Source organism: Oncorhynchus gorbuscha, linkage group LG09 (genome assembly GCF_021184085.1).
Source record: "Oncorhynchus gorbuscha isolate QuinsamMale2020 ecotype Even-year linkage group LG09, OgorEven_v1.0, whole genome shotgun sequence".
NCBI lineage: Eukaryota > Metazoa > Chordata > Actinopteri > Salmoniformes > Salmonidae > Oncorhynchus > Oncorhynchus gorbuscha.
In genome coordinates, this window is record NC_060181.1 from 68,228,209 (window position 1) to 68,255,245 (window position 27,037).

The 27,037-nt window shown below is 53.3% G+C and overlaps 1 protein-coding gene across 2 annotated transcripts in view; it reads right to left on the reverse strand.

Annotated features, from left to right (window-relative positions):
* LOC124043991 (solute carrier family 49 member 4-like) overlaps nucleotides 1-27,037 on the reverse strand; it is an 84,092-nt gene that overhangs the window by 16,340 nt on the left and 40,715 nt on the right. The window contains exons 6-9 of one of the 2 annotated variants that reach the window (XM_046363228.1): nucleotides 24,226-24,293; nucleotides 16,888-17,015; nucleotides 14,213-14,395; nucleotides 13,694-13,929 (exon numbers count right to left, since the gene is read on the reverse strand). In XM_046363228.1, coding sequence (XP_046219184.1) covers nucleotides 13,775-13,929; nucleotides 14,213-14,395; nucleotides 16,888-17,015; nucleotides 24,226-24,293 — 534 coding nt within the window. In that variant the 3' untranslated portion in view covers nucleotides 13,694-13,774. Of the gene's footprint in view, nucleotides 1-13,693; nucleotides 13,930-14,212; nucleotides 14,396-16,887; nucleotides 17,016-24,225; nucleotides 24,294-27,037 lie in introns of those variants that run through there. The other variant, XM_046363229.1, reaches the window with a different exon arrangement.

Consider the following 27,037-nt stretch of genomic DNA (forward strand, 5'->3'; position numbering starts at 1 on the left):
CTGTACTCTGGGGGACCAGCCAGACTGTACACCCCCTGTACTCTGGTGGACGAGCCAGACTGTACACCCCCTGTACTCTGATGGACCAGCCAGACTGTACACCCCCTGTACTCTGATGGACCAGCCAGACTGTACACCCCCTGTACTCTGGTGGACCAGCCAGACTGTACACCCCCTGTACTCTGGTGGACCAGCCAGACTGTACACACCCCCTATACTCTGGGGGACCAGCCAGACTGTACACCCCCTGTACTCTGGTGGACCAGCCAGACTGTACACCCCCTGTACTCTGATGGACCAGCCAGACTGTACACCCCCTGTACTCTGGGGAACCAGCCAGACTGTACACCCCTTGTACTCTGGGGGACCAGCCAGACTGTACACCCACTGTACTCTGGGGGACCAGCCAGACTGTACAGCCCCTGTACTCTGGGGGACCAGCCAGACTGTACACCCCCTGTACTCTGGGGAACCAGCCAGACTGTACACCCCTTGTACTCTGGGGGACCAGCCAGACTGTACACCCCCTGTACTCTGGGGGACCAGCCAGACTGTACACCCCTGTACTCTGGTGGACGAGCCAGACTGTACACCCCCTGTACTCTGATGGACCAGCCAGACTGTACACCCCCTGTACTCTGGTGGACCAGCCAGACTGTACACCCCCTGTACTCTGGTGGACCAGCCAGACTGTACACACCCCCTATACTCTGGGGGACCAGCCAGACTGTACACCCCCTGTACTCTGGTGGACCTGCCAGACTGTACACCCCCTGTACTCTGATGGACCAGCCAGACTGTACACCCCCTGTACTCTGGGGAACCAGCCAGACTGTACACCCCTTGTACTCTGGGGGACCAGCCAGACTGTACACCCCCTGTACTCTGGGGGACCAGCCAGACTGTACACCCCCTGTACTCTGGGGGACCAGCCAAACTGTACACCCTCTGTACTCTGGGGGACGAGCCAGACTGTACAGCCCCTGTACTCTGGGGGACCAGCCAGACTGTACACCCCCTGTACTCTGGGGGACCAGCCAGACTGTACACCCCCTGTACTCTGGGGGACGAGCCAGACTGTACACCCCCTGTACTCTGGTGGACCAGCCAGACTGTACACCCCCTGTACTCTGGTGGACCAGCCAGACTGTACACCCCCTGTACTCTGGTGGACGAGCCAGACTGTACACCCCCTGTACTCTGGTGGACCAGCCAGACCATACACCCCCTGTACTCTGGGGAACCAGCCAGACTGTACACCCCTTGTACTCTGGTGGACCAGCCAGACTGTACACCCCTTGTACTCTGGTGGACCAGCCAGACTGTACACCCCCTGTACTCTGGGAGACCAGCCAGACTGTACATCCCCTGTACTCTGGGGAACCAGCCAGACTGTACACCCCTTGTACTCTGGGGGACCAGACAGACTGTACACCCCCTGTACTCTGGGGGACCAGCCAGACTGTACACCCCCTGTACTCTGGGGAACCAGCCAGACTGTACACCCCCTGTACTCTGATGGACCAGCCAGACTGTAAACCCCCTGTACTCTGGTGGACGAGCCAGACTGTACACCCCCTGTACTCTGATGGACGAGCCAGACTGTACACCCCCTGTACTCTGATGGACCAGCCAGACTGTACACCCCCTGTACTCTGGTGGAACAGCCAGACTGTACACCCCCTGTACTCTGGTGGACCAGCCAGACTGTACACCCCCCTGTACTCTGGGGGACCAGCCAGACTGTACACCCCCTGTACTCTGGTGGACCAGCCAGACTGTACACCCCTGTACTCTGATGGACCAGCCAGACTGTACACCCCCTGTACTCTGGGGAACCAGCCAGACTGTACACCCCTTGTACTCTGGGGGACCAGCCAGACTGTACACCCCCTGTACTCTGGGGGACCAGCCAGACTGTACACCCCCTGTACTCTGGGGAACCAGCCAGACTGTACACCCCTTGTACTCTGGGGGACCAGCCAGACTGTACACCCCCTGTACTCTGGGGGACCAGCCAGACTGTACACCCCCTGTACTCTGGTGGACGAGCCAGACTGTACACCCCCTGTACTCTGATGGACCAGCCAGACTGTACACCCCTTGTACTCTGGTGGACCAGCCAGACTGTACACCACCCTGTACTCTGGTGGACCAGCCAGACTGTACACACCCCCTATACTCTGGGGGACCAGCCAGACTGTACACCCCCTGTACTCTGGTGGACCAGCCAGACTGTACACCCCCTGTACTCTGATGGACCAGCCAGACTGTACACCCCCTGTACTCTGGGGGACCAGCCAGACTGTACACCCCTTGTACTCTGGGGGACCAGCCAGACTGTACACCCCCTGTACTCTGGTGGACCAGCCAGACTGTACACCCCCTGTACTCTGGGGGACCAGCCAGACTGTACACCCCCTGTACTCTGGGGGACCAGCCAGACTGTACAGCCCCTGTACTCTGGGGGACCAGCCAGACTGTACACCCCCTGTACTCTGGGGGACCAGCCAGACTGTACACCCCCTGTACTCTGGGGGACCAGCCAGACTGTACACCCCCTGTACTCTGGTGGACCAGCCAGACTGTACACCCCTGTACTCTGGTGGACCAGCCAGACTGTACACCCCCTGTACTCTGGTGGACGAGCCAGACTGTACACCCCCTGTACTCTGATGGACCAGCCAGACTGTACACCCCCTGTACTCTGGTGGACCAGCCAGACTGTACACCACCCTGTACTCTGGTGGACCAGCCAGACTGTACACACCCCCTATACTCTGGGGGACCAGCCAGACTGTACACCCCCTGTACTCTGGTGGACCAGCCAGACTGTACACCCCTGTACTCTGATGGACCAGCCAGACTGTACACCCCCTGTACTCTGGGGAACCAGCCAGACTGTACACCCCTTGTACTCTGGGGGACCAGCCAGACTGTACACCCCCTGTACTCTGGGGGACCAGCCAGACTGTACACCCCCTGTACTCTGGGGGACCAGCCAGACTGTACACCCCCTGTACTCTGGGGGACGAGCCAGACTGTACAGCCCCTGTACTCTGGGGGACCAGCCAGACTGTACACCCCCTGTACTCTGGGGGACCAGCCAGACTGTACACCCCCTGTACTCTGGGGGACCAGCCAGACTGTACACCCCCTGTACTCTGGTGGACCAGCCAGACTGTACACCCCCTGTACTCTGGTGGACCAGCCAGACTGTACACCCCTGTACTCTGGTGGACCAGCCAGACTGTACACCCCCTGTACTCTGGGGAACCAGCCAGACTGTACACCCCTTGTACTCTGGTGGACCAGCCAGACTGTACACCCCTTGTACTCTGGGGGACCAGCCAGACTGTACACCCCCTGTACTCTGGGGGACCAGCCAGACTGTACACCCCCTGTACTCTGGGGGACCAGCCAGACTGTACACCCCCTGTACTCTGGGGGACGAGCCAGACTGTACAGCCCCTGTACTCTGGGGGACCAGCCAGACTGTACACCCCTGTACTCTGGTGGACCAGCCAGACTGTACACCCCCTGTACTCTGGTGGACCAGCCAGACTGTACACCCCCTGTACTCTGGTGGACCAGCCAGACTGTACACCCCTGTACTCTGATGGACCAGCCAGACTGTACACCCCTGTACTCTGGTGGACCAGCCAGACTGTACACCACCCTGTACTCTGGTGGACCAGCCAGACTGTACACACCCCTATACTCTGGGGGACCAGCCAGACTGTACACCCCCTGTACTCTGGTGGACCAGCCAGACTGTACACCCCCTGTACTCTGATGGACCAGCCAGACTGTACACCCCCTGTACTCTGGGGAACCAGCCAGACTGTACACCCCTTGTACTCTGGGGGACCAGCCAGACTGTACACCCCTGTACTCTGGGGGACCAGCCAGACTGTACACCCCTGTACTCTGGGGGACCAGCCAGACTGTACACCCCTGTACTCTGGGGGACCAGCCAGACTGTACAGCCCCTGTACTCTGGGGGACCAGCCAGACTGTACACCCCCTGTACTCTGGGGACCAGCCAGACTGTACACCCCTGTACTCTGGGGGACCAGCCAGACTGTACACCCCTGTACTCTGGTGGACCAGCCAGACTGTACACCCCTGTACTCTGGTGGACCAGCCAGACTGTACACCCCCTGTACTCTGGTGGACGAGCCAGACTGTACACCCCCTGTACTCTGGTGGACCAGCCAGACCGTACACCCCCTGTACTCTGGGGAACCAGCCAGACTGTACACCCCTTGTACTCTGGTGGACCAGCCAGACTGTACACCCCTTGTACTCTGGTGGACCAGCCAGACTGTACACCCCCTGTACTCTGGGAGACCAGCCAGACTGTACATCCCCTGTACTCTGGGGAACCAGCCAGACTGTACACCCCTTGTACTCTGGGGGACCAGACAGACTGTACACCCCCTGTACTCTGGGGGACCTGCCAGACTGTACACCCCCTGTACTCTGGGGAACCAGCCAGACTGTACACCCCCTGTACTCTGGGGAACCAGCCAGACTGTACACCCCCTGTACTCTGATGGACCAGCCAGACTGTAAACCCCCTGTACTCTGGTGGACGAGCCAGACTGTACACCCCCTGTACTCTGGTGGACCAGCCAGACCGTACACCCCCTGTACTCTGGTGGACCAGCCAGACCGTACACCCCCTGTACTCTGGTGGACCAGCCAGAGTGTACACCAACCGTACTCTGGGGGATCAGCCAGACTGTACACACCCTATACTCTGGGGGACCAGCCAGACTGTACACCACCCTGTACTCTGGGGGACCAGCCAGACTGTACACCCCCTGTACTCTGGTGGACCAGCCAGACTGTACACCCCTTGTACTCTGGTGGACCAGCCAGACTGTACACCCCCTGTACTCTGGGGGACCAGCCAGATGTACACCCCCTGTACTCTGGGGGACCAGCCAGACTGTACACCCCCTGTACTCTGGGGAACCAGCCAGACTGTACACCCCTTGTACTCTGGGAGACCAGCCAGACTGTACACCCCCTGTACTCTGGGGGACCAGCCAGACTGTACACCCCCTGTACTCTGGGGGACCAGCCAGACTGTACACCCCCTGTACTCTGGGGGACCAGCCAGACTGTACACCCCCTGTACTCTGGGGGACCAGCCAGACTGTACACCCCCTGTACTCTGGGGGACCAGCCAGACTGTACACCCCCTGTACTCTTGGGGACCAGCCAGATGTACACCCCCTGTACTCTGGGGAAATAGCCAGACTGTACACCCCCTGTACTCTGGGGAACAAGCCAGACTGTACACCCCCTGTACTCTGGTGGACCAGCCAGACTGTACACCCCCTGTACTCTGGGGAACCAGCCAGACTGTACACCCCTTGTACTCTGGGGGACCAGCCAGACTGTACACCCCCTGTACTCTGGGGGACCAGCCAGACTGTACCAGACTGTACACCCCCTGTACTCTGGTGGACCAGCCAGACTGTACACCCCCTGTACTCTGATGGACCAGCCAGACTGTACACCCCTGTACTCTGGGACCAGCCAGACTGTACACCCCTGTACTCTGGTGGACCAGCCAGACTGTACACACCCCTATACTCTGGGGGACCAGCCAGACTGTACACCCCTGTACTCTGGTGGACCAGCCAGACTGTACACCCCTGTACTCTGATGGACCAGCCAGACTGTACACCCCCTGTACTCTGGGGACCAGGGACCAGCCAGACTGTACACCCCTGTACTCTGGGGACCAGCCAGACTGTACACCCCCTGTACTCTGGGGGACCAGCCAGACTGTACACCCCTGTACTCTGGGGGACCAGCCAGACTGTACACCCCCTGTACTCTGGGGGACCAGCCAGACTGTACACCCCCTGTACTCTGGGGACCAGCCAGACTGTACACCCCCTGTACTCTGGGGACCAGCCAGACTGTACACCCCTGTACTCTGGTGGACCAGCCAGACTGTACACCCCCTGTACTCTGGGGGACCAGCCAGACTGTACACCCCCTGTACTCTGGGGACCAGCCAGACTGTACACCCCTGTACTCTGGTGGACCAGCCAGACTGTACACCCCTGTACTCTGGTGGACCAGCCAGACTGTACACCCCTGTACTCTGGGGACCAGCCAGACTGTACACCCCCTGTACTCTGGGGGACCAGCCAGACTGTACACCCCTGTACTCTGGGGGACCAGCCAGACTGTACACCCCTGTACTCTGGTGGACCAGCCAGACTGTACACCCCTGTACTCTGGGGGACCAGCCAGACTGTACACCCCTGTACTCTGGGGACCAGCCAGACTGTACACCCCCTGTACTCTGGGGGACCAGCCAGACTGTACACCCCTGTACTCTGGGGGACCAGCCAGACTGTACACCCCCTGTACTCTGGGGACCAGCCAGACTGTACACCCCTGTACTCTGGTGGACCAGCCAGACTGTACACCCCTGTACTCTGGGGGACCAGCCAGACTGTACACCCCCTGTACTCTGGGGACCAGCCAGACTGTACACCCCTGTACTCTGGGGGACCAGCCAGACTGTACACCCCCTGTACTCTGGGGGACCAGCCAGACTGTACACCCCCTGTACTCTGGGGACCAGCCAGACTGTACACCCCCTGTACTCTGGGGACCAGCCAGACTGTACACCCCCTGTACTCTGGGGGACCAGCCAGACTGTACACCCCCTGTACTCTGGGGGACCAGCCAGACTGTACACCCCTGTACTCTGGGGGACCAGCCAGACTGTACACCCCTGTACTCTGGGGGACCAGCCAGACTGTACACCCCCTGTACTCTGGGGGACCAGCCAGACTGTACACCCCCTGTACTCTGGGGGACCAGCCAGACTGTACACCCCCTGTACTCTGGGGGACCAGCCAGACTGTACACCCCCTGTACTCTGGGGACCAGCCAGACTGTACACCCCTGTACTCTGGGGACCAGCCAGACTGTACACCCCCTGTACTCTGGTGGACCAGCCAGACTGTACACCCCCTGTACTCTGGTGGACCAGCCAGACTGTACACCCCCTGTACTCTGGGGGACCAGCCAGACTGTACACCCCTGTACTCTGGGGGACCAGCCAGACTGTACACCCCCTGTACTCTGGGGACCAGCCAGACTGTACACCCCCTGTACTCTGGGGGACCAGCCAGACTGTACACCCCTGTACTCTGGGGGACCAGCCAGACTGTACACCCCTGTACTCTGGGGGACCAGCCAGACTGTACACCCCTGTACTCTGGGGGACCAGCCAGACTGTACACCCCTGTACTCTGGGGACCAGCCAGACTGTACACCCCCTGTACTCTGGGGACCAGCCAGACTGTACAGCCCCCTGTACTCTGGGGGACCAGCCAGACTGTACACCCCCTGTACTCTGGGGGACCAGCCAGACTGTACACCCCTGTACTCTGGGGACCAGCCAGACTGTACACCCCTGTACTCTGGGGGACCAGCCAGACTGTACACCCCCTGTACTCTGGGGGACCAGCCAGACTGTACACCCCCTGTACTCTGGTGGACCAGCCAGACTGTACACCCCCTGTACTCTGGGGGACCAGCCAGACTGTACACCCCCTGTACTCTGGTGGACCAGCCAGACTGTACACCCCTGTACTCTGATGGACCAGCCAGACTGTACACCCCTGTACTCTGGGGGACCAGCCAGACTGTACACCCCTGTACTCTGGGGACCAGCCAGACTGTACACCCCCTGTACTCTGGGGGACCCAGACTGTACACCCCTGTACTCTGGGGGACCAGCCAGACTGTACACCCCTGTACTCTGGGGGACCAGCCAGACTGTACACCCCCTGTACTCTGGGGGACCAGCCAGACTGTACACCCCCTGTACTCTGGGGGACCAGCCAGACTGTACACCCCTGTACTCTGGGGACCAGCCAGACTGTACACCCCCTGTACTCTGGGGACCAGCCAGACTGTACACCCCTGTACTCTGGGGACCAGCCAGACTGTACACCCCCTGTACTCTGGGGACCAGCCAGACTGTACACCCCCTGTACTCTGGGGACCAGCCAGACTGTACACCCCCCTGTACTCTGGTGGACCAGCCAGACTGTACACCCCTGTACTCTGGGGGACCAGCCAGACTGTACACCCCCTGTACTCTGGTGGACCAGCCAGACTGTACACCCCAGACTGTACACCCCCTGTACTCTGGGGGACCAGCCAGACTGTACACCCCTGTACTCTGGGGACCAGCCAGACTGTACACCCCCTGTACTCTGGGGGACCAGCCAGACTGTACACCCCCTGTACTCTGGGGACCAGCCAGACTGTACACCCCTGTACTCTGGGGGACCAGCCAGACTGTACACCCCCTGTACTCTGGGGGACCAGCCAGACTGTACACCCCCTGTACTCTGGGGACCAGCCAGACTGTACACCCCCTGTACTCTGGGGACCAGCCAGACTGTACACCCCTGTACTCTGGGGGACCAGCCAGACTGTACACCCCCTGTACTCTGGGGACCAGCCAGACTGTACACCCCCTGTACTCTGGTGGACCAGCCAGACTGTACACCCCCTGTACTCTGGGGACCAGCCAGACTGTACACCCCTGTACTCTGGGGACCAGCCAGACTGTACACCCCTGTACTCTGGGGGACCAGCCAGACTGTACACCCCCTCTGTACTCTGGGGGACCAGCCAGACTGTACACCCCCTGTACTCTGGGGGACCAGCCAGACTGTACACCCCCTGTACTCTGGGGACCAGCCAGACTGTACACCCCCTGTACTCTGGTGGACGAGCCAGACTGTACACCCCCTGTACTCTGGTGGACCAGCCAGACCGTACACCCCCTGTACTCTGGTGGACCAGCCAGACTGTACACCCCCTGTACTCTGGTGGACCAGCCAGAGTGTACACCCCTTGTACTCTGGGGACCAGCCAGACTGTACACCCCCTGTACTCTGGGGGACCAGCCAGACTGTACACCCCTGTACTCTGGGGGACCAGCCAGACTGTACACCCCTGTACTCTGGGAGGACCAGCCAGACTGTACACCCCTGTACTCTGGGGACCAGCCAGACTGTACACCCCTGTACTCTGGGGGACCAGCCAGACTGTACACCCCCTGTACTCTGGGGACCAGCCAGACTGTACACCCCTGTACTCTGGGGAACCAGCCAGACTGTACACCCCTGTACTCTGGGGACCAGCCAGACTGTACACCCCCTGTACTCTGGGGGACCAGCCAGACTGTACACCCCTGTACTCTGGGGACCAGCCAGACTGTACACCCCTGTACTCTGGGGGACCAGCCAGACTGTACACCCCTGTACTCTGGGGGACCAGCCAGACTGTACACCCCTGTACTCTGGGGGACCAGCCAGACTGTACACCCCCTGTACTCTGGGGACCAGCCAGACTGTACACCCCCTGTACTCTGGGGACCAGCCAGACTGTACACCCCTGTACTCTGGGGACCAGCCAGACTGTACACCCCCTGTACTCTGGTGGACCAGCCAGACTGTACACCCCTGTACTCTGGGGACCAGCCAGACTGTACACCCCCTGTACTCTGGGGGACCAGCCAGACTGTACACCCCTGTACTCTGGGGACCAGCCAGACTGTACACCCCTGTACTCTGGGGACCAGCCAGACTGTACACCCCCTGTACTCTGGGACCAGCCAGACTGTACACCCCCTGTACACCCCCCCTGTACTCTGGGGACCAGCCAGACTGTACACCCCTGTACTCTGGGGGACCAGCCAGACTGTACACCCCTGTACTCTGGGGGACCAGCCAGACTGTACACCCCCTGTACTCTGGGGGACCAGCCAGACTGTACACCCCTGTACTCTGGGGACCAGCCAGACTGTACACCCCTGTACTCTGGGGACCAGCCAGACTGTACACCCCCTGTACTCTGGGGACCAGCCAGACTGTACACCCCTGTACTCTGGGGACCAGCCAGACTGTACACCCCCTGTACTCTGGGGGACCAGCCAGACTGTACACCCCCTGTACTCTGGGGGACCAGCCAGACCACCCCTGTACTCTGGGGACCAGCCAGACTGTACACCCCTGTACTCTGGGGGACCAGCCAGACTGTACACCCCTGTACTCTGGGGACCAGCCAGACTGTACACCCCCTGTACTCTGGTGGACCAGCCCTGTACACCCCTGTACTCTGGTGGACCAGCCAGACTGTACACCCCCTGTACTCTGGTGGACCAGCCAGACTGTACACCCCTGTACTCTGGTGGACCAGCCAGACTGTACACCCCTTGTACTCTGGGGACCAGCCAGACTGTACACCCCTGTACTCTGGGGGACCAGCCAGACTGTACACCCCCTGTACTCTGGGGGACCAGCCAGACTGTACACCCCTGTACTCTGGGGGACCAGCCAGACTGTACACCCCTGTACTCTGGGGGACCAGCCAGACTGTACACCCCCTGTACTCTGGGGGACCAGCCAGACTGTACACCCCTGTACTCTGGGGGACCAGCCAGACTGTACACCCCCTGTACTCTGGTGGACCAGCCAGACTGTACACCCCTGTACTCTGGTGGACCAGCCAGACTGTACACCCCCTGTACTCTGGTGGACCAGCCAGACTGTACACCCCTGTACTCTGGTGGACCAGCCAGACCGTACACCCCCTGTACTCTGGGGACCAGCCAGACCGTACACCCCTGTACTCTGGTGGACCAGCCAGACTGTACACCAACCGTACTCTGGGGATCAGCCAGACTGTACACCCCTGTACTCTGGGGGACCAGCCAGACTGTACACCCCCTGTACTCTGGGGGACCAGCCAGACTGTACACCCCTGTACTCTGGGGACCAGCCAGACTGTACACCCCTTGTACTCTGGTGGACCAGCCAGACTGTACACCCCCTGTACTCTGGGGGACCAGCCAGACTGTACACCCCTGTACTCTGGGGGACCAGCCAGACTGTACACCCCCTGTACTCTGGGGAACCAGCCAGACTGTACACCCCTGTACTCTGGGGACCAGCCAGACTGTACACCCCCTGTACTCTGGGGGACCAGCCAGACTGTACACCCCCTGTACTCTGGGGACCAGCCAGACTGTACACCCCTGTACTCTGGGGACCAGCCAGACTGTACACCCCCTGTACTCTGGGGGACCAGCCAGACTGTACACCAACCAGACTGTACTCTGGGGACCAGCCAGACTGTACACCCCTGTACTCTGGGGACCAGCCAGACTGTACACCCCCTGTACTCTGGGGACCAGCCAGACTGTACACCCCTGTACTCTGGTGGACCAGCCAGACTGTACACCCCCTGTACTCTGGGGACCAGCCAGACTGTACACCCCTGTACTCTGGGGGACCAGCCAGACTGTACACCCCTGTACTCTGGGGACCAGCCAGACTGTACACCCCCTGTACTCTGGGGACCAGCCAGACTGTACACCCCCTGTACTCTGGGGGACCAGCCAGACTGTACACCCCCTGTACTCTGGGGACCAGCCAGACTGTACACCCCCTGTACTCTGGGGGACCAGCCAGACTGTACACCCCCTGTACTCTGGGGACCAGCCAGACTGTACACCCCTGTACTCTGGGGGACCAGCCAGACTGTACACCCCCTGTACTCTGGGGACCAGCCAGACTGTACACCCCCTGTACTCTGGGGGACCAGCCAGACTGTACACCCCCTGTACTCTGGGGGACCAGCCAGACTGTACACCCCCTGTACTCTGGGGACCAGCCAGACTGTACACCCCCTGTACTCTGGGGGACCAGCCAGACTGTACACCCCCTGTACTCTGGGGGACCAGCCAGACTGTACACCCCTGTACTCTGGGGGACCAGCCAGACTGTACACCCCCTGTACTCTGGGGACCAGCCAGACTGTACACCCCCTGTACTCTGGTGGACCAGCCAGACTGTACACCCCTGTACTCTGGGGGACCAGCCAGACTGTACACCCCTGTACTCTGGTGGACCAGCCAGACTGTACACCCCTGTACTCTGGTGGACCAGCCAGACTGTACACCCCCTGTACTCTGGGGGACCAGCCAGACTGTACACCCCCTGTACTCTGGTGGACCAGCCAGACTGTACACCCCCTGTACTCTGGGGGACCAGCCAGACTGTACACCCCCTGTACTCTGGGGGACCAGCCAGACTGTACACCCCCTGTACTCTGGGGAACCAGCCAGACTGTACACCCCTGTACTCTGGGGACCAGCCAGACTGTACACCCCTGTACTCTGGGGGACCAGCCAGACTGTACACCCCTGTACTCTGGGGGACCAGCCAGACTGTACACCCCTGTACTCTGGGGGACCAGCCAGACTGTACACCCCCTGTACTCTGGGGGACCAGCCAGACTGTACACCCCCTGTACTCTGGGGGACCAGCCAGACTGTACACCCCCTGTACTCTGGGGACCAGCCAGACTGTACACCCCTGTACTCTGGTGGACCAGCCAGACTGTACACCCCTGTACTCTGGTGGACCAGCCAGACTGTACACCCCTGTACTCTGGGGACCAGCCAGACTGTACACCCCTGTACTCTGGTGGACCAGCCAGACTGTACACCCCCTGTACTCTGGTGGACCAGCCAGACTGTACACCCCTGTACTCTGGGGACCAGCCAGACTGTACACCCCCTGTACTCTGGGGACCAGCCAGACTGTACACCCCCTGTACTCTGGGGGACCAGCCAGACTGTACACCCCCTGTACTCTGGGGGACCAGCCAGACTGTACACCCCTGTACTCTGGTGGACCAGCCAGACTGTACACCCCCTGTACTCTGGGGACCAGCCAGACTGTACACCCCCTGTACTCTGGGGGACCAGCCAGACTGTACACCCCTGTACTCTGGGGACCAGCCAGACTGTACACCCCTGTACTCTGGGGACCAGCCAGACTGTACACCCCCTGTACTCTGGGGACCAGCCAGACTGTACACCCCTGTACTCTGGGGACCAGCCAGACTGTACACCCCTGTACTCTGGGGGACCAGCCAGACTGTACACCCCCTGTACTCTGGGGGACCAGCCAGACTGTACACCCCTGTACTCTGGGGACCAGCCAGACTGTACACCCCCTGTACTCTGGGGGACCAGCCAGACTGTACACCCCTGTACTCTGGGGACCAGCCAGACTGTACACCCCTGTACTCTGGGACCAGCCAGACTGTACACCCCCTGTACTCTGGGGACCAGCCAGACTGTACACCCCCTGTACTCTGGGGACCAGCCAGACTGTACACCCCCTGTACTCTGGTGGACGAGCCAGACTGTACACCCCCTGTACTCTGGGGGACCAGCCAGACTGTACACCCCCTGTACTCTGGGGGACCCAGTGAATCTCACGAATAGTAATCCAGTTCGCACAAATATGTGTACGTATATATTCTGTCTATTTACTCAAAAGGGTTTGAAGGGGGAATGCTGTCAAGTTCTAGAAGCATTATTCATCATTCCACCTGAGTGGCTTTGTGATTAGCCTTTACTGGAAGGTTAAACAATCAGACAAAGAAGAGCTCTGCAAACAGAATGTAGCTCAGCCAACAGAGGAGAGAAACAGAGGTTTCTTCCCAAGTGACACGATAGTCCTTTCATAGTGCACTATTTTTGACCATGGCGGCAGGGTTGCCATGGCGGCAGGGTTGCAAGTTCAAACCCCCGAGCTGACAAGGTACAAATCTGTCGTTCTGCCCCTGAACAGGCAGTTAACCCACTGTTCCTAGGCCGTCATTGAAAATAAGAATTTGTTCTTAACCGACTTGCCTAGTTAAATAAAGGTTTTAAAAAATGGCCTGGTGAAAAGCAGTACACTATGAAGGAAATTGTGTTCCATTTGGGATGCACCCACAGAGAGGAGGCCTGATGCTTCGGATCCACTGACTTTATATTTCTACAGGTTCCAGACCTGTTCCTGGAGCCTGTAGAAATTGAGAAATGGGAGAAATAGAGGTAGAGATAGTCTGTCCTCTGTCCTCTACTTACAAATTATACATAAACCTCCACTAGACCAAGACAATGAATACCAGGCTGGGAGAGATAAAACATTTTTTTAAATTATTATAATCAAAATAAATATTATATCTTAAAAAGTCTGGGAATCTAATTCTAATCTAAATCTGACCTACTGCTCTAGAGCTCTCTCCTATCCACTTCTTTCTCTTCCATCTTGTGTTGTAGCTGTACTCTACCCGTCAGTCTTACCTGTGCTGTAGAAGGTGAGGAAGAAGAGGAGGCAGCCGGTGACCAGGTTACCGAGGAAGGTGACCACGCCACAGGTGATGCCCTCTGGCACGGGGTACACGGTCTCGATGAAGAGCTCAAAGAAGATGGGCACACTACTGTTGATGAAGATGCCCACCAGGATACAGGAGGTGTAAAGAGTAGCTGAGGGGAAGAGGGGAGGGGGGTTAATCAATCAATCATCACATTTTATAAAGCAGAGGACAGGGATTCATGGGTTAACCAATCAAATGTGACTTATAAAGCCCTTTATTACATATGGCACTTTAACTAGTATGAGATGACACTAGTCTAGTGTGACCATAAGAACAGTGTCACCATGAGAAGGCCTCAAAGTTCTCATTGTTACATATCAAAGCTTACTCTTAATGTCATTCCAGCTAAGACAATGGTGGTTCAACAGTGGGTGGTGGATGGGGGAAAAACACAGGCAAAACCACCTGCTGTGCAGCTTGTGTTTTCATGAGATTGACTACAGTTAGTTATTCTCAGGGCACAGGCAAATTGCGTTGGTAAGTGCCATATGCTGCTGGCCGATTCCCCCAGTGTGTGTGTGTGTTTGTATGTGTGCACGGGTGCCTGTGTGTGTGTGTGTGTGCATCTCAACTAGTGTGCGTGCGCACGCGTGTGTGTCCCCAATTTGCTTGCACGCATGTATGTGTGTGTGTGTGTGTGTGTGTGTGTGTGTGTGTGTGTGTGTGTGTGTGTGTGTGTGTGTGTGTGTGTGTGTGTGTGTGTGTGTGTGTGTGTGTGTGTGTGTGTGTGTGTGTGTGTGTGTGTGTGTGTGTGTGTGTGTGTGTGTGTGTGTGTGTGTGTGTGTGTGTGTGCTCACAGTATCTGTGCGTGTGTCCGTGCATGTGTGTCTTGGCCACCACTGATCGAGGTCTCAGCTGCTCTGAGGCCGAGCCCGAGGGCCCTGGGCTGGGAGAGGAGATTAAGCCATCACCGTGGAGCAGAGCATTGCTACATCCCAAATGGTACCCTATTCCCTATAAAGGGCACTACTTTTGACCAAAGTACTATGGTAGTGCACTATATAAGGAATAGGGTACCATTTGGGACAGAACATGGCTCAGTCTCCTCCGTCTCCTTTATCACTGCAGATTGGGCCAAATCAACTCCTCATTAGCCAGCACCGCTCTAAATCACACTGCTGCCTCCGAGGACCCAGCCTGCCTGCCTGCCTGCCGCTGTCACAGAGAAACTGAGGCGATGCCACTGCACCGACGACACAGTCATCAAATCCTGAATGAATTTCCCCTCTTCCCTCTCATCACCCCTTTGTTCAACCACCCCCGTCCTGCTCTAAGACAGGCTGGTATCAAACACAGACAACCTCTAGTGTCCCACGGCTGCTCTGTTCCTCCCACTCTGTCTCAGTCTCTCCCCGGTTGTAGCTAGTTGATCCCCAGGGGATGGTGCTGCTTCATCGCAACATTTTAGACTTTTCCAGTAGGGGAAGTATCGTAGTAGAACCATGAAGAATGTGTCCAAGGGAAACCCCACGCTGTCAGCGAATACCTTCAAAAAAAATTGGACCCCCTTATTTATCTCCCAATTTTAATTACGATCTTTTGTCATCGCTGCAACTCCCCAACGAGCTCAAGAGAGGCGAAGGTGGAGTCATGCGTCACATGACCCGCTTAACTGCGCTCTTTAAACACCCGCCAGCTTAACCCAGAACCCAGCGGCACCAATGTGATGGAGGAAACACCGTTCAAATGGCTACCGGGGTCAGCCTGCAGACACCCGGCCCGCCACAAGGAGTCACTAGGGCACGATGAGCGAAGTAAAGCCCCCTCCGCCAAATATTCCCGTCACCCGGACGATGCAGGGCCAAATATGCCACGGCCGGTTGTGGCACAGCCCAGGAATGATCCCGGGTTTATACTAACGTCTCTAGCACTGCGATGCAGTGCCTTAGACCGCTGCGCCACTCGGGAGCGGATCCAGCGAATCACTATTACATGAATGATAATAGACGTCGTTGAAGAACAAAACCAGTGAAGTTGTGTAAAAAAGACACATTATTATTCATTTAATAAGTGCGCAAGCTGAGGATTTAAAAAAGGGATAACAAAGAGAGGTGTGTAATGTGGAAGAGGCTCCTACCAGAGCTATGTATATTACCACCCATGCACAGTACACCAGATGGATGGGCAATCCTGGGATCTGTTAGCTTGGCACTGTCAGGCAGTAGCGAGAGGATTGGAAAAATACTGATGACAAGCATGAAAATGATGATAGATGAGAATGTTAGAGCTGGTGAATGTGAAGTTCATGTGTTTGTTTGTTTCAAGGGAATCTGCGAATGTGCTACTGCATCGCAGTCCATATCTGCCCTGAGATTGGAGAGTTGGGAGTTCCATCCCCGCCGAGTCATACCAAAGACTGTACAAATTGGCACGATGCATCTCTTCTTGACCCTGCGATAGACAAGAGTCTTGTCCAGGCTGTGTACTTGTACATCAACCTGCCTCACGCTACAGAAACAGGAGATCTACTTGCTTTACTCGGTCCATGCGTCCCTTCCTAAATCTAAAGGACAAGTCTGCTATTGAAGTATCCATTGTGGCTCTATTAAATATCCATTGTGGCTCTAGGATTCTCTGGAAACCATGCTCTACTAGGCCTACCTGCAGTGGAGGGTAGGTGTGTGAGCCTGGTCAGGCAGGTTAATGTGAACCAGGTGGAGGCCAGGGAAGCACCAGCCATCATCAGGACCAGGATGAGCTTCAGCATGCCCCGGATAGAATCTGCAAACCTGGGGAGAGACAGAGATGGAGGTAGTCAACCTGGAGAGAGACAGAGATGGAGGTAGTAAACCTAGAGAGAGACAGAGATGGAGGTAGTAAACCTGGAGAGACAGAGATGGAGGTAGTAAACCTGGAGAGAGACAGAGATGGAGGTAGTAAACCTGGAGAGAGACAGAGATGGAGGTAGTAAACCTAGAGAGAGACAGAGATGGAGGTAGTAAACCTGGAGAGAGACAGAGATGGAGGTAGTTAACCTAGAGAGAGACAGAGATGGAGGTAGTAAACCTGGAGAGAGACAGAGATGGAGGTAGTAAACCTGGAGAGAGACAGAGATGGATGTAGTAAACCTGGAGAGAGACAGAGATGGAGGTAGTAAACCTAGAGAGAGACAGAGATGGAGGTAGTAAACCTGGAGAGAGACAGAGATGGAGGTAGTAAACCTAGAGAGAGACAGAAATGGAGGTAGTAAACCTGGAGAGAGACAGAGATGGAGGTAGTAAACCTAGAGAGAGACAGAGATGGAGGTAGTAAACCTGGAGAGAGACAGAGATGGAGGTAGTAAACCTGGAGAGAGACAGAGATTGAGGTAGTAAACCTGGAGAGACAGAGATGGAGGTAGTAAACCTGGAGAGACAGAGATGGAGGTAGTAAACCTGGAGAGACAGAGATGGAGGTAGTAAACCTGGAGAGAGACAGAGATGGAGGTAGTAAACCTGGAGAGACAGAGATGGAGGTAGTAAACCTGGAGAGAGACAGATATGGAGGTAGTAAACCTGGAGAGAGACAGAGATTGAGGTAGTAAACCTGGAGAGACAGAGATGGAGGTAGTAAACCTGGAGAGACAGAGATGGAGGTAGTAAACCTAGAGAGAGACAGAGATGGAGGTAGTAAACCTGGAGAGAGACAGAGGTGGAGGTGGTAAACCTGGAGAGAGACAGAGATGGAGGTAGTAAACCTGGAGAGAGACAGAGATGGAGGTAGTAAACCTGGAGAGAGACAGAGGTGGAGGTAGTAAACCTGGAGAGAGACAGAGATGGAGGTAGTAAACCTAGAGAGAGACAGAGATGGAGGTAGTAAACCTGGAGAGAGACAGAGATGGAGGTAGTAAACCTGGAGAGAGACAGAGATGGAGGTAGTAAACCTGGAGAGAGACAGAGATGGAGGTAGTAAACCTAGAGAGAGACAGAGGTGGAGGTAGTAAACCTGGAGCACACAGATAGAAACAGGATTGTTTTTAAACAACAACAAAACAACAACTGAAACGTGTACAACATTTCCTAATTTGGTATGTTTCAAAAATGGCTTAAAGGAAAACTCTACTCAAAAACTATATTTTGGTATTTTCTTCCACTGATGGAAGTCCAACACTGTAGTCCACTGTTGATACGGTCCCAAAATGTTTTGCATGTCAGGAGTTTAAGATATTGGACTTTCAAGAAGCAATGTGTCACCCGCCACATCATCATGATGATGCAAATCATGACATGCATCAAACCACAACAAAGAGTGTAAACAAGTCTCAGGGTGACTTATGTGCCTCCATGTCACCATCGATAAAAGGGAAGCAGTCATGGTGTCAGGAGAATGTATCTGTCCCTGGGTTACAACTGGTGACAGCTTACAGTGATACACCATGATATGAGTCGATGTCATTTAGATCACCAGTGACTGTGAAGCAAGCAGGCAGATATTTGATGTCTGCTACTCCCTATCCATCCAGACACGCTAAACAAAGCCTTGTGTTTTAGCGTTCAAAATCAAATCAAATTGTATTTGTCACATGCGCCGAATACAAACAAGTATAGATAGACCTTACAGTGAAACACTTACTTACAAGCCCTAACCAACAACGCAGTTAAACCCCCCCCCCAAAAAAAATATAAGAATATTAAATAAAATAAACAAAATAATTAAAGAGTAGCAGTAAAATAACAATAGCGAGGCAATATACAGGGGGTACCAGTACAGAGTCAATGTGCGGGGGGCACAGGTTAGTCGAGTTAATCAAGGTAATATGTACATGTACACTACCGTTCAAAAGTTTGGTGTCACTTGGAAATGTCCTTGTTTTTGAAAGAAAAGCTATTTTTTTATCCATTCAAATAACATCAAATTGATTAGAAATACAGTGTAGACACTGTTAATGTTGCATCCTGGAGTCGTCTCTTCACTATTGACTTGGTGGTTTGCGGGTACTATACAATGAAGCTGCCAATTGAGGTCTTGTGAGGCATCTGTTTCTCTAACTAGACACTTTAATGTACTTGTCCTCTTGCTCAGTTGTGTCCCGGGGCCACCCACTCCTCTTTCTATTCTGGTTAGGGCCAGTTTGCGCAGTTCTGTGAAGGGAGTAGTACACAGCGTTATACGAGATCTTCAATTTCTTTGTAATTTCTCGCACGGAATAGCCTTCGTTTCTCAGGACAAGATTAGACTGACGAGTTTCAGAAGTAAGTTCTTTGTTTCGAACCATTTTGAGCCTGTAATCGAACCCACAAATGCTGATGCTCCAGATACTCAACTAGTCTAAAGAAGGCCATTTGTATTGCTTCTTCAACCAGGACAGTTTGCAGCTGTGCTAACATGATTGCCGGTTTTCTAATGATCAATTAGCCTTTTAAAATGACAAACTTGGATTAGCTAATACAATGTGTCATTGGAACACAGGAGTGATGGTTGCTGATAATGGGCCTCTGTACGCCTATGTAGATATTCCCCCCTCCCCAAAATCTGCAGTTTCCAGCTACAATAGTCATTTACAACATTAACAATGTCTACACTGTATTTCTGATCAAGTTGATATCATTTTAATGGACAAAGAATGTGCATTTCTTTCAAAAACAAGGACATTTCTAAGTGACCCTAAAGTTTTGAACAGTAGTATAGGTAGAGTTATTAAAGTGACTATGCATAGATAATAACAGAGAGTAGCAGCAGTGAGGAGGGAGAGGGGGCAATTAGTCTGGGTAGCCATTTAATTAGATGTTCCTCTCTCAACATGTGTTGAACTATCCCTCCTGACAAGTAGGCTTGGCCAATATATCGTTTATTCCATATACAGGGGTATTTTGAAATATCGATGGTATGATTTTCAATACCGTAAACACATTGTTTTATTGTAAATGGTTTTGGGGTTGAGGGCAACCCCACATCGCGAGGGCTGCGTGCTATGTCACTGATGAACTGTAAGTTAAGTAGAACTATAAGATGTGTCAAATAAATGATATCAAACTCAGGGCTCCAGCTATGCATTTAGTTGGCTATGGAAGTGGCTAGATGTCAATATCAAGCTTCTTGGTTACAGAAGATTTCTAATCCCTTCTTGGATCAAGATCCCTGTTGACAATATTATTTTATTTATTAAATAGTGTTAGTAAGTTTTAGAAATAGTGTTTGTCCCTTGTACTGTATGCACTTCTGGTAACACTGTATACCCCGGTATGGTACAAAAATACAGAAAATATGGATACTGCCCAACCCTACTGACAAGGTTTACTCCTGGACTGACAAGGTTTACTCCTAACTGTCTGACATCGCACATATTGAAGCTCGTAGTGGAAAGACACTAATTGCCTTTGTTTTGTTGTGCTCAGACAAAATAGTTCAACCCAACAAAGAACTATTTGTGAAAAAACACCCGCAGGAAATGTTGAATTTGTCAAACAGTCTCTCAGAGTTCAATAAAACTGTAGCAGGGGAACATAAAGGAAATCCGTTTTGGACAGCCTCACAGACAACAAAGCTATTTAACTTCAAACCATTTATTTTTGCACTGTCTGTGTGTGGCAAGGAACCATATGTCACTCAGACTGTCTGATAGTATGACCCCCATAGTGTTCTGTCTGAGTGAAGAATACATCTAGGATCGACTTTCTATTCATGAATGGACAGAGCAGTCTGCCTAACATGCTATTATGTACCTTTTGGAAGAAAACACAACAGGGATGCTGGGCCATGGAAGGAGGTGCTTTGGCAGGGACAGGCAAGTACTGCCCAGCCCAGTCTGCTCTCTCATTCCCCAGCCAAAGCCTGCCTCTGCTCCTACCCATCTGCCACTAGCTCCAACTCTCCCCTGGCTGTGCCAGAGACTACAACCCTGCACCTACCCAGTCAACCCCTCTCCTCTCTGGGTAGAGGACCACAGCTAAGTCCTCTACACAAACAGCACCACTATCCTATTATATACGTCTCCTACACCCAGCCAAACCCTTGTCTCACTGGGTAGAGGAGCACAGTTAATGGTCCCCTACACCCGTGGTTCCCAAACCTCTCCTCAGGGACCCGCAGCCATTCCATGTATTTGATCTATTCCAGAGCTAGCACACCTGATTCAACGTGTCATCTATCATCAAACCATTGACTAGGTAAGCCAGGGGAGTTAGTTTGGGGCTATTACAAAATAGTGAAATGTCTGGGGTCCCTGAGGAGAGGTTTGAGAACCACTACCCTACCCTACACCACCACCACCACCAGTATCATAATTACTATCACCCCTCTCACATCTAATTTGTTTACTGACACCTGCAATAAATGCAGCATGCATCTAAGTAGTATATTTCAAGACTCCTTTATGCCCTACAATGTCAGCTGACAAGACTGGAGCATACTGTATGCCTATCTTGCTGTGAGGTAATGTCTAAATTAAAAGCACATCAATAACAGTTGTGTCCGATTTATTGGCTAGAAGATAGTGACGCTTAAATCTCCTCTGGCATCAGATTTCATTTTGTGCATTCTCCTCTGGCTAACTGCAGGAATAATTCAATTCTTATTCCATTTGATATTATCATTATTAGGTCTATTTGTCTCCATTCTGTGCCAAGACAAGGGCATGTACTGAATGAACAAACCAGTCTGATAGATGGCTGTAATGATATCACTGACAGACAACGGCCAAAACAAATTCAGTTATTTCCATTTTCCATTTTAAATATCTTGTTTATCCCTCGTTTATCTAAGATAAATACCTGATCATCTCTCAGGTCTCTAGTGGCAGTTAATGTGGTTAAAAACTCTTCCACCTCCCTTCCCCCCCTCCCTCCCTCCCGCCCCCCCATCACTTCCCCCTCCCTCACTCACAATTAAAAGGCGCAGGCTCATTTGTCAAACGTGTCTGTGACGCACACACAGACACAGACAGACACAGACACAGACAGACACAGACAGACAGACACAGGCAGACAGACAGACAGACAGACACAGACAGACAGACACAGACAGACACACCTCTGAGCACCTGTCGCTAATTGCCCCCACAGTGACAAATACTGCCATCCATCTATAATATATAATAATAATAATATATGCCATTTAGCAGACGCTTTTATCCAAAGCGACTTACAGTCATGTGTGCATACATTCTACGTATGGGTGGTCCCGGGGATCGAACCCACTACCCTGGCGTTACAAGCATCTAGTGGTGGGCGCATCTCAGGGGGAAGAAAAATTAGGAATGTGTGTGTGTTGGGGAGTGAGTGTTTGTTTGGCTGTCATAAAGCCCTCCTGGGAAGCAAACCACTTAGTATTTGCAACCATAACACCTGCAGCAAAAGTTATTGAATGTCTGCTGCCTGTGGCAAGCTGCTCTCTGATGTGTGTGTGGCGTAAGGTGAGACAGAGTTGTGTTATAACTTACGTTCAGGCACGAGAGTGTGTGTGTGTGTGTGCGTGTGTGTGCTCTGTATTGTAACTCAGCAGTTCCATCAACACCAAATCGTCAGGCAAATGATCATTAATGGTTCCACAAAGGTCCCAGTACTATAGAGGTAAACAGGGGCATCTGCTACTGCGCTTCCCAAACACAACACATCACCAATCACAGCAAAACCCAAACAAACACATACATGGAACGCAACCCCACCCGAAGCACCGCTCTGCTCAGATCAGCTCCCCAAGCTCACCGCCAACAGACGCCAAATTAAGTCAGACGTGAGAAGGAAGCCAATCAACCGGCTGACTGAGACTCTTTAATGAGTTTGTTTCTGTTTCTCTGCCATGACATCAACATCTACTGAGGCTGCAAACCTTACCCAACCCTGATTAACCCTGGATCTATAGTTAACACACAATAGTTTGTTAAATAGCTCCAGTCCACTCCAGCCTATACCAAGAACAGAACAGTTCCATGAATCAAGGCTGGAGTTATGGCCTAGTTCTCCAAATGAAAGAGTTGTGAGACTTTGGCCCTGCCTGGAAGTGCTGATTGGACCGGGCGATGAGCGTATACATGTCAGCTGGACGACGGATCCTTTCCTTTTGCAGAGTCCACAGACTGGGGCCCACGGTGTGTCAGTCTATCCATCAGCTAGAGAGATGTGGCCCATTGCATTAGCATTCACTTACTCACCTCCGTCCATCACAACAACCATGGATTTAATACACTAAGAGAGATGGAGGGAAGGAGTGGATGAGGTGAGCTAAGGGGTTTGAGACGGCGGGCGCATCCCAAATTGCACCCTTTTCCCTATGTAATGGACAACTTTTGACCAGAGCTCATAGACATTTAGGACACACCCTGAGACTCCTACCCCCCTCCAATACCACTAAACACAGTAATGTTTCAAGAAAGTGAGCGAATCAGACTGGAATGCAGCATAAGCAGACAGAGTAATAGACTCATTTATTCTTGTGAACATGCTTAGTAATGGGTTTCTAGTTGCTAATCTTGTTGACAGGCCTTGGAGGCAGAGCCAAAGCTATTACGACCAAACATGGGCTGTGTATTTTCATGCATACTTAATCTGAAGATACTAAGCGAGTGTATGGAGTTCACGATAAATGCTTATCCTCCAATTTGACGGCTCACCTGGTCCAAGGAGATGGTTTAGGACTGAAATGATGAGACAGGCTTATTAATGGGAGGATCTCTCCTCACACATCACTGGACAAGAGCTAGCTGTTGGTAGTCAGGCTTAGTCCAAGCCCAGCCTACCTTCAGACTGTACTGGGCCTACTCCAGACAACGTCTAACTAGAAGCCGGATTCACCGTTGAGATAAGCACACTCAACTCAACTCAGACTTTCACTCAATTCATTCAGTGACGTCAATAGGAGAAAATCTGAGTTAAGCGAACAGATCTCAAGTCAGAAAACTGTCCGGGGCATTTAAGGACATCAAATATCTGACACCCCACCAGGGGTTATCTGTGGGCACATTCAGTTCAAGTCATGCTACAATGCTAAACCACATGGAAATGGTCTGCTGTTTCTGTTGCTTACCTGGCCATGGCCACTCCAAACACACAGCCACCCACAATGGACCAGAACCCGATCCAGCCAGCATCCACCTTGAGAGAGACAGAGAGACAGAGAGAGAGAGAGAGAGAGAGAGAGAGAGAGAGAGAGAGAGAGAGAGAGAGAGAGAGAGAGAGAGAGATGGATGGATGGATACAAAAGGAGAGACCAAGAGAGAATGAGGGTATTGACAGAGAACGAAATAGCAAGGAAGAGAGTGTGGAAGCGAGAACGAGAGACAGAAAGAGGGGAGCATTATTCCATGTTCAGCATGCCAAACACGACTCAGGGGACCGAGGCTAAACAGAGAGCAGGCACTGTGTCTGAAGACTGGGGAAAACGGTCAATCAAGCCCAGGGTAAATTGCAACCCTGTATTCTGATAGTGGTGGGAGTCAACGGCTGGTGGTGTCAACGTGATGATTCATCACAGACAAACGCCTGCTCTGACAGATGGAGAAGAAAAAACAAACATTATGACCAGGGTCTTGTTCTGTAGGGAGAAAACAGAATAAAGCATGGAAACACTACCACAACTTGCCCAATAGGAAGAGAGATGTTAGATTTGTGTTGCAAAATGTTTTTCTACAGTGTTCCCTACTGAACTAGACCCAGGGTCTACTGCTGCAGCATCAGCATGAGAGACTGACTGCATCACAGACGGTGGCCAATGTGCCACCCACACAAAACACAAACGCTCTTACACACACACACACACACACCTCTCTGGGGAAGCTGAGTGCCAATGAAGGTGTGCTGCGGTTCACATCAATCTACCTTAAACTATAACTCAGGTAGAAAAAAAGAGGAGCCACGTTGAAAGAGGCCAGATGTGAGTATAAACAAGATGAGACCAGAATGTGAATAAACCATCGTGTACAGAAGAGATCCGTAAGGGGCCTTTTCTGAAACTTTCTTGAAAAGGAACAAAGGTTGTGAAGCTGAATGCAAATCGTTCTGCTTAAGTGTCACGGAAGAGATCATAGCATTTTGTGTGTGTGTGTGTGTGTGTGTGTGTGTGTGTGTGTGTGTGTGTGTGTGTGTGTGTGTGTGTGTGTGTGTGTGTGTGTGTGTGTGTGTGTGTGTGTGTGTGTGTGTGTGTGTGTGTGTGTGTGTGTGTGTGTGTGTGTGTGTGTGTGTGTGTGTGTGTGTGTGTGTGTGTGAGTGTGTGTGAGTGTGTGTGTGGTTAATTAACTGAAATATGCTCAGTCCTAGATGCAGCCGTACAGGCCTGATTTGTCCGTGCTCAGCTTAATAATCATGCGCGTTGTTACTACTGTGTCAATAACCAGGAAATGGTTTCCGTGCCGAAGTTATGTACGGTGTGGAAGCCAGGGCTTCAGGCTCCTGGCACATTCACTTATTTGTCTTTCTTCAATTTTCTCTTGTTTCTGAGCCTTTTAAGCCAGTAATCATGGCACTTACCGTGGGTGTCGCACAACACGATGGCATTGCCATGCTAATTCATTCAGAGGTAACCACGGATAGCATCAAAAGACACCACGGAAGTTAGTTGGTACACTGTCTGTCTGTCTGTCTGTCTGTCTGTCTGTCTGTCTGTCTGTCTGTCTGTCTGTCTGTCTGCCTGCCTGCCTGCCTGCCTGCCTGCCTGCCTGCCTGCTGCCTGCTGCCTGCCTGCCTGCCTGCCTGCCTGCCTGCCTGCCTGCCTGCCTGCCTGCCTGCCTGCCTGCCTGCCTGCCTGCCTGCCTGCCTGCCTGCCTGCCTGCCTGCCTGCCTGCCTGCCTGCCTGCCTGCCTGCCTGCCTGCCTGGAAGCGTAACCAACCACCACTCTGACTGGGCCCATGGCCACAAAGCATTTAAGAGTAGGAGTGCTAATCTAGGATCAGGTTTCCTCTCGTATACATTATTATTTAAAAGTCAAAATCGATCCTAGCTTAACACTCCTTCTCTGAGATGCATAAAGGTTACAGTTTACCGTCTGTCTGGAGGCAGCAGAATTAACCACCACAGCTAGATGTAACTCTAGATCAGGAAAAGTACCAGGAGTTCACAACAGTGACTTTCTCAGTGCAGAAAGCCTCTCTGTAATCAGAAAGCTGAAGCTACTGCTGTGCTTTCAGGTGAAGTATCAACTTTCAGAGTGTTTAATGTTTATTCTCCATTAACGGAGCAATTACATATGAGTGATTAACACGGTGTGGGACCTTGTTCTTAAAGCGATGTTAATTACGTACAGCGACACAGAGCTACGTGCCTCAGGACACGGTCTTGCCAAGCACTGGGCTGGGTGTCTGGAGGGAGGGAGGGCTCCTGCAGAGTTCAGACAATAGTCCAGGTTTACCTCAGCCTCATCTCCTCCACCCTTCCCAAGTCACGTTCCAAACTACAACCATCACATCCCCTCCACCTGTCCCCAGCATACTACTCTCTCATGACATATCCCTAGCTGCTGCCCCATTCTTGTCTATTATTTATAGGATCACTTCCCCGTGGGGAGAGGAGACACCGGTTGTGTCCCAAATAGCACCCTATTCCGTACATAGGTCTCTGGTCAAAAGTAGTGCACTATGGGATAGGGTGCCATTTGGGATGCACCCACCGTGTGGAGAGGGACGCTATGGGATGTCACAGAATGCATTCTGTCAGCAGGAAGAAAGGGTCACCTTAGAGACACTGCAAACGGCCACTACTCATCAGCTAGGCAGCGTGGTGGTTGACACTGTTATGGCCACTGGTGGGTGAACCACCTTAGGTTGGACAGCTACAAAATGAACAGGAAATAATCTCAGAAGGCTGGGAGGAAGGCTGGGAGGAAGGCTGGGAGGAAGGCTGGGAG